Genomic DNA, 8,830 nt, shown 5'->3' on the forward strand with positions numbered 1-8,830 from the left:
AATATTTTCCCAGGGACTTAGGGCCATTTTCTGTTAGGTCTAGGTTCTTAGAAGATCTACCCTTCCTGTTACTGCCATCCTGGGAACCATGCTTTGAATATATGAATCTCTTGGTGATTTAAATCACATCCAAACTACAGCATGAAGATATTATCTTTTCTTATATTTTTGGTTGTGAGCCTAGCCTTTAACATCTGAGCCATCTATCCAGCCTGATAATATCTTTTCTTAGCTAGCTAATACAATCAACAACACTGGTTGACTTTCAAATATTAGAACAGCCTTATATCCTTGGAAAAATACTCCAGTATTTTATTGAGTGTAATTGCTTTTATACTTTGCTGAATTATATTGTTAATACTTTGTTGAGCATTTTTATATCTTTACTGTCAGGAATGCTAGTATACAATTATTTTTGTGTGTGTTGTATTATCTTTGCCTTGTTTTGGTTAGGGTACTACTGCCTTCATGAAAAAAAACTGAGAAGTCTTCTGTATTCATGTAAAAGGTTGTATACAACTGATATTAACTCTTCTCAGAATACATCATAGAATTCTCTGGTAGAATCATGTGGTCATGGAGATTTCATTTGAAAGTTTAGCAACCATACATCTGACTTCCTTTATAGTTACAAAATTATGCACTTTATCACTTTATTTCATGTTGTATGTGTTGCAATAGATTGTGTTTTCTGAGGAGTTGTTCTATTTCATCGTAGTTACCAAATTTATATACAGAGAATTTGTGGTATTGCTGTCTTAACTTTTTTTTTAATGTTTATAGGGTGTGTGGTGTCTTCTTTTTCCTTCTTGATAATGCTGACCTCCTGGGTGTGGAAGGGTACCTGGGGTTTCGATATATGGGCATTTTTACATAAATTATACCTTGGTATATTCCTGTCATAACATTTCAATAACTTAAATAAAGAGTGATTTCTTCTTCTTGTCCTTTCTACATGTTCCTCTTCTCTAACTTCTTGACCCATAATGACAAGGATTTGTAGTTTAAAATATATGTCTAGGTTTGATACTCTGACTCTGAGTTGGGTGCCTGGTGGATGCTTTCTCCAGATTCTTCAAAGATCGTGTGGAGAAATTGGTAGAGGGAGTCAGATTGAGGTAGAGCCCGAAGGAGAAGCCATCCTTGTCTTAAAGGTGACAATGTAAAATGAGTCCTCAATGCTAATTTTGGCCTTGGAGATCATGTTTATTATTTGAAGGAAAACTAGTGCCAAGTGGTACAGACATATCTTGCTCTGAGTCACATTATCAAGTACTTTCTCGGTGGTTTTTCCCTTATGCATTTCTCCCTTGCTATTCTTGCTCTTAGTAGCAGAGAACTATTCTTATAACTATATCAAACTATAGTCTCTAGAACAAGGCAAAAAAATCACTTTGTGATTCCTTCAAATCTAGAAATAGTCTGATTTTGATGATGGGTAGTGACTCACTAGATCTGTGCTGTATCGAGGCTTCTTAGTCCACAGTATGCCCATGTGTTCCCAAGGGTGCTCCCTGTGGGTCAATTTAGAGTGGTTTCACTTGTTGGGTGTTAGATACCGGAGTAGCCTTGCTGCCTTACTCCTGGAGAATATCTAGCTTGTCTGGAGGAAGTGGCGTGCCATTCCCCCGCCCCCACTTCCACTTAACTGTCAGTTTGAACTTTGTTCCTTTTCTTGCTTTGTGTGTATTTCTATCCATCTGTTTTTGGAAATCATGCAGGACTGTGGCTTTGAGGGTGGCTATCAGAGTACCTGACCGTCATGGCTCCTGAACTTTAAGTAGGACAGGTTGGCATGGTTCTGTCTCTTATTTGGACAATGCAGCAGTCTCCTTTTGGCATTTTTTATGTATCTATCTCCCCAGCTATATATCAAGGCCCCTCTTTCCCACGGTTTACATACGCCTCTGATCTAATTGGTGTTTTTCATACCTTCAGTAGAATAAGAAGAACGTGAATCCAAAAAAATAATTCTACCTATGCTATATTTCTGGCTCAGTATTGTTTTATGCAAAGTTTGCGGCTCTAAGACAATTTATCAACAATTTCAGCCATGCCAATACCTCTGCTCTGAGAAATGAGCATTGATCACAAAGCTTGCTACCTGCTGAAGGGCAGAAATGAAAGGGTGAAATAAGAGGAGAAAAGAAAAAAAGTGAAGTAGAAACATGTTAACATTTAAACTATTCTGCCACAATTGAGAGACCAGAGTTGAATTCCTTAGAGAGATTCTATGGGGGGAAAGGAATTGTTCTTGCAAAGAGGGTTTCTGAAGCTGTAGGGGCTACTATGCTAGACTGAGGTCCATAGAATTCTCTGATGTCATCATTGAGAATGCTCCAGTAGGCCTGTAACCTTTGACCCTTAACAGCCATGCAGTGTAGTGAACACTGGGCAGGGCTGCTGTTTGATTAAGTGATCTGAGTTCTTCAGCCAGTTAAGAGACTTGATTATTTTTATTTTAAATTTGAGTTGACTTATCTTAACGGATTTCCTGAAGGGAAAAAAGGGACTGCCAACCTGTAGAGAAAAGGTGAAATTGGACTTTAAGTATCCTTTAAGGGACTATTTTGGCTGATACTATGAAACGGCGACAAAAGAGGAAACATCTGGAAATTGAAGAGTCCGAGGAAGCTGATGAGAAGTCAGGAGGTACGTGCTGGGCAGCTTGTCTGGGGCCACAAGGGATGCTGGTTGGCTTGAGCTGCCCAGGAATGACTGAGGACGATTCAGGTGAAGCAGAAAGGCAGTAATCACCTATCAGCTGATACAGCCAGATCTATCTCTAGGGTTTCAGTGGTGTGAGACAGTTCCCACAGCAGAAAGATAGTCAGTTGTGTTGTTGTATGAACTTTGGAATTTCCTGAGCACTGGCATTTGGAACTATGGACTTACAAGCTTGCTGAGGTCCCAGGTATATGACTCAGAGGTGCAGATTTTCAGAGATCCCTTTCTGAGTTCATATCTCTTATTCTTTTATGTTTTCCCCCTTGGAATAATAAATCCCCTTGGAGACTTGATGGGGACTGCTAGAAAACTGAATTTTACCAAGTCTTTTAGGACAGAGTAAAGAGTAGTCTAATGAGTTAAAGGGCCTGAGAAATATTTTGAGAAATAAAATGCATATTCAAAAGGTTAAGGGTTGGTCTAGGGTTGATGCCATATTAAGACCATGAAGATTTTATTCCTTGAGTAGAAAATATTTATAAGTGGCCCATTAGAGTCTGTGGATGTGCAGGTTTTTAGCTTTTCCAGAGAAAATGAAAAGAAAGGAAAGGGTCTGATTGGAGACCAAGGTCATGACAGATGGGGTGATACTCACCAGGACCCTAGAGAAAGCAGAGGACACTCATAGTTGCTGGCTTGTTTCCTAGGATGCACGATAACTGCAATTATTGCATGTAAAAACATAGCTTGTGGGCTGGAGAGAGGGCTCAATGGTTAAGAGGACTTACCGCTCTTGCAAGAGGACCTGGGTTTCAGCCCCAGAACCCACATGGTGGCTTACCACCATCGGTAACTCCAGTTCCAGGGGATTAGATTCTCTTTTCTGAACTCATTGGGCACCAGGAATTTAAATGGTACACATAAATACATTCAGGCAAAACACACACACACACACACACACACACACCTATATAATAAAAATAAATACATAATTAAAAAATAAGTGGCTTGCTATAAAGGGCTGTCATGTGTAGGAAGCAGGGTCGAATCAAGCCCAGCCTAGCTGTTGAGATGGTGACTTTTGTCCCAAGTAGAACCCCTCAGCTTCCATGGGCCCTGGGCTACAGACTGTGGGCTGAGCCCAGAGAACAGAGCAGCAGCTGGAAGCACTGCCAAATTCTAACTGGCAGCTCCAGGAAAGTGAAGGCGAGGGGCTTTGACTCCCCCACGTTCCCTTACATTTTAGAATGTCTTGCCCAAGTGTCTTTATTGGGAGAGTGTCACTAAGTCTGAAGTACGGAAGGTGAAGTTATTGTATTCTTCCCTACACTCGGCTGACACTCAGTGCATGTGGTGACATATTTAAAGCTCTCATAAGGGTCTTCCATGAGATAGCCACCCATTTCTCTTATGTGCTCTGATACAGAAAGATGTGCCACACCTTCATACTTTGAGAACAATGGCTATATAACACTCCATCCCTCTACCTGCGCACACATGTCCATGTATATGATGTCTTCTCTTCACACACTGAATTCTACTGTGTGTGTGTTTGTGTGTGTATGTGAGTACCACATAAACATAAATGCTTTAGGATATTCCAAAATACCATATATTAGGGCCAGTCATATGATAGTATGTCACATCTGAGAAACACTATATGTGTAACAACACCAGGCCTGCTTTGTAAAAACCACAATAAAACAAAGAATCATCTGTACCTTTTTTTATGGTTGCCAAATAAAATATAGACTATACTTAAATTTGAATTTTAGGTAAGTTACAATGATTGTTTAGTATGAATGTGTACTAAGTACTCTATAAGACATATAGACATATCTACTTTAAGAATCTGTCTGTGGCTTACTTGAAATTCTAATTTAATTGTATATCAGGCATCTTTATTTACTACGTCTGGTAATCCTTATATACTCACCATAAACCGACCTACCATATATTTACTTATTTCTGCTCAGTGCCTGCTTTTCAAGCCCAGTTCAAAGATGGACTTCAGTATTCTCAGAGCCTAGAAATTGCCTCATGCATAATAGTTATTTATTAAATATTTCTTTAGTGAATGAAACATACTTAACAAACATAGGCCACAAAGGAAAGGTTACATATTCCCTAACTGCTCTTTCCCTACCGAGAGACCATATTTCTACTGTTTTCAGCACATCACATTTATTAAAGGATGTCTTGTATATGTCACTTTAATTAATTAAAGACATTGTTTCTCCATGTAACAGCCCTGGTTATCCTGGAACTTGCTTTGTAGGCCAGGCTGGCCTTGGACTCACTGAGGTCTCCTAGATCCCCTTGTCTCTGCCTCCCAAGTGTTGGGATTAAAGGCATGTGCCATCACCCTCTGGCCTTATTTATTTTTAAAGTTTTATTTATTTTTATGTGTATGATTTTTTAATTGCAGGTGTATCTATGCATCAAGTGTATGTGTGGTGCCTGCAGAGGCCTGAAGAGGGTATTGGATCCTCTGTGGCTGGGGTTGTAGACAGTTGTGAGCTACGATGTGGGCACTGGGAATCAAATCCAGGTCCTCTGCAAGAGTAGCCAGTACTCTCAACTACTGAGCAATCTCTCCAGCCCCTACTCTTACATTTTTTTAAATGAAGACACTAATAAAATAACTGTGGCTGTGATTGAGTACTAGAGTACCCATTAGGGCCAGATTCCAAGCCATGTGCATTAATTTTAATTGCTAATTCTGTCAGACACCAGTAAATATTTGTTAGATAGGTAAATGATGTACAAACATGGCCAACCACCATATCTTTGTGTCTTTTATACCTTTCTCAGGGATTTCAAAGTCACAAGAGGATGTCCCCCAGCCCGAATCCACTGGAGTGGCCAAAGCCCAGAGCCCAGGGGTAGGGGAGGTCTCCTCTGCCTCAGAATACTTCTCCTGTGTTTCTTCTCCACACAAGCTCATCCATCGTAGTAAGGGTGCGAGGCTCCTTGGGTGTGACACACTTTGGGTATGGGGCTTCCTGGGTGAAACTCTTTGGGTGCGGGACTCAGAGTGCAGTGCAAAAGGCATATAGATTCAAGGACAAGGTTGAGAGGAAGTCCAGGGAAGTTGGGACTGCTCTATAGAGGTTCTATAGAGGAAACTACATACAATTCAGAGCTGCTAGGGAGTTGGCATTTGGTGTAGGAGATTATGAGCCATGGCTTCATAGCGAGAAGTCACGAAACAGTAGATAGAAGGGTCTGGGCTTGGGGCAGCAGGCTGAGGGACCAGATAAGCACCTTTAGTAGAATTGTGTGGCTTCTGCTTTTGGATCTGCATTCAGAGTTCTGCATAGTTGCTCAGCATAGCCAGTGGGACTACCCAGCATGGACTCATAGACTTCACACACAGCCACATTCCACACAGATATGTACATTCTCAGTACATACCCAACATGAAAATGTATGACCCATGATGCTGTCCTTGAGCACCATAGCTTGCATGCCACAAATGTCACAACAGTGAGGTCACGGGATCTCATCTTCACAGCACACACAGTCTACCTCTGCTTCATACACGTTTCATTTCGTGCTATCATACTCCACACTCCTAAGTACACATCATATGCTAATATCCCTATACACAAAAAAACCGACAGCGCATACACCACCACATAAAGCAAATAGTAAACACCAAGCTCATCATTCAGTCATATCACCCCAAGGACGCTTTTCCTGTGTCGCACATACTCTCACTCATGGTCCCTCTCTGAAGATGCTCTTATGTTTCTAATTTCAATTACCAGGAACCCGGCAATCACAACAAGACAGTTCCAAGTCTACACTACCACTAGACCAGGTTCCAGAAGGAGATGCCACTAATATCACCTCCAAACGTCCCTTCTCATCCTGTCCATCTTATAAGACTTGTGTGTCCTCCCTGTGTACAGACAAAGAGGATAAGGGTATGAAAATATACTACATGCAGGTACAAATGAAAAAAGGTGTGGCTGTCTCCTGGGACACAAAGGAAACCTCAGAGTCCCCAGAAAAGCAACCAAGGATGGAAGAAGCCACCCTTCCTGAGGGTGTGTGGGTGGGCACCCCACCCTCCGATGTGTCCACCAGAAATCCCCTGTCGGACAGTGAACCCAGCGGGGAAGAAAAAGAACATGAAGAAAAGCCAGAGTCAGACAGCCCACCTGGGTCACCCATGATTGAAGAGAGACCTAGGGCCAAGACGCCTGACTGGCTGGTTACCATGGAGAATGGCTTCAGGTGCATGGCCTGTTGCAGAGGCTTTGCCACCATAGAGAGCCTCCAAGAGCATGTGCAGTACGGGATCAGGGAGGGCTTCAGCTGCCACGTCTTCCACCTCACCATGGCGCAGCTGATCGGCAACGTGACACCAGAGAGCACCCAGAAGGAGGAAGAGAACAACAACAAGGAGAAAGAGAAACACAAGGCAAAGAAGGCTGAGGAGCAGCAGCCCACAGAGGAAAACGGGACGAAGCAACCCTGGAGCCAGTGTCCAGGCTGTATGTTTGATTCTCCAAAGGACAGAAGTGAGCAAGGGCTGGGTCGGCTGAGCAATCTGTCCGTCCAGTGCAAGCTTGCGCCTTCATCAGGAAGATGGGGGCATGGTTTGTCAGCTCTGGGAGCGCCAGAAGGGGGATTAAGCAGGCTCTCTCCTTCTCACTCAGGAATCTTAACATTCAGTTGGGATTTGTCCTGAGTTTTCCAGCTCCTGCAGGAAGTTCAGATCATTTCTAAGGGCTGACAGAGCACTTTTACTCATTAAGAAGTGTCCTTATTTTGGTTTCCACACAGCCACTGAGATTCTGGGGCTAGAGGATCCTGGAAAAAAATGGGGTGGCCATCCCTTGCTAGAGGTAAGGCCCACAGGAATAGGAGTATCACAGAATAGCATACAGAACAGAAAGCAGGGCTGTGCTGGGCTGTTTGGAGGCATAGCCAGTTCTCCCAGGGAAAATGACCTTTATTAAGTGAGAAACTGGAGAGTTTTGACTGGGAACTTTTTCTCTTCCTGCATGATGGTTGGTCCTCTACTTTAAAAGGAAATTGTGTTGTTCCTTTGGTCACACAGCTCAGCACAACCTCGGGGGACAGGAATGGCCTGGAGAGAGGATAGGGACCAACCCAGCGGGATCAGAGGTTTGGATCTGAGGCTTCTTGGTCCACGGTCATAGCCCTGTGGGGAAAACGGGAATGCAGAGGAGAAAAGGAGTTTCTCTCAAGAAACCTGGGCATGTTCTGGAACTTTTTGCTGCAGAGGAGCTGGAAATGAACTCAGTGTGGTGTGTGCATGACTACAGAGATCAGATAGAAGTGAAGGGTAATCTATTAGCAGTAGTCATGGCATTTCTCATCTCTTCTTGTTCTACTCTATTTATTTTCTCCAACCCAGGAAGAAGAAAGGACCACCAAGGCGGCAGTGGACGCAGACAGAATGGCAATAGTATAAAGGAAGATGAAAAGACCAACACTCAGTCGGACACGTAATCATATGCAATAAAGATTGTTTTCCAAACCGTGCCTGGCTGCGTTCTTAGCAAAATAATCTGGCTGCCCATCTTCCCATCTCTAGAAATTGATCAAAGAGGTTTCACTGAAACATTAATATCTGTCTTAGATAACTATGGGCCTGGCAACTGAGACTGCAACTGTGTATCTGAAAATCTTCCACTTAACACACACTTTCTCATCCAGATGAGTTAAAATGTTATTTTCTCTTTATTTTTGTTTCTTATCCATTCTTATCCTGACTGGTCTTTTAAAATCTGACCCTAGCACCTTTGAGCCGACCATTGTTGCCTCTCACTGGGACAACAGGGATATTGACATTGAGGGTTGATTTTGAAGCCAGTTGTGAGGTTGTCCCCCACCTTTGAAAGGTGAGGGGCAGTCTCTGAATCTGAACAGAGTAAAAAAGGAGCCTAGAGGACAGATGGGGTTAGAAAGAAACTGTGTGAATACATTTACTGGCTTGGAGTGGGCTTGACACTTCTTGTTTTTCTAGATCACTGTAAAAGTTCAGCATGAAAGTTTTACAATACAGAAGAAAAACAGTCAATGTGATTAAATATCAGGCAAAGCTGTTATTTAGAAATGAAGGAGTAAATACATTGCCATATAAAGAAAAGCTAAAAGAAAATTTTCAAACTGAACATTAAGA

General features: G+C 42.4%; 1 protein-coding gene across 4 annotated transcripts; it reads left to right on the plus strand.

Moving 5' to 3' along the window:
- The first annotated feature begins 2,514 nt into the window (after positions 1 to 2,514).
- Fam170a (family with sequence similarity 170 member A) lies at positions 2,515 to 8,190 on the plus strand. 4 transcript variants are annotated; one of them, XM_051200884.1, is made up of 4 exons: positions 2,515 to 2,652; positions 5,482 to 5,628; positions 6,441 to 7,199; positions 8,063 to 8,190. In XM_051200884.1, the coding sequence occupies exons 1-4, from the start codon at positions 2,583 to 2,585 to the stop codon at positions 8,155 to 8,157; spliced, it is 1,071 nt and encodes a 356-aa protein (XP_051056841.1). In that variant the 5' UTR covers positions 2,515 to 2,582; the 3' UTR covers positions 8,158 to 8,190. The 4 variants fall into 4 exon arrangements, with proteins under 4 accessions (XP_051056841.1, XP_051056843.1, XP_051056842.1 ...); XM_051200886.1 differs by having other exon boundaries at positions 6,441 to 7,172; XM_051200885.1 differs by having other exon boundaries at positions 5,482 to 5,622.
- The last annotated feature ends 640 nt before the right edge of the window (positions 8,191 to 8,830 follow it).

The sequence above is a fragment of the Phodopus roborovskii genome, unplaced genomic scaffold, assembly GCF_943737965.1.
Source record: "Phodopus roborovskii unplaced genomic scaffold, PHOROB, whole genome shotgun sequence".
NCBI classification, from domain to species: Eukaryota; Metazoa; Chordata; class Mammalia; order Rodentia; family Cricetidae; genus Phodopus; species Phodopus roborovskii.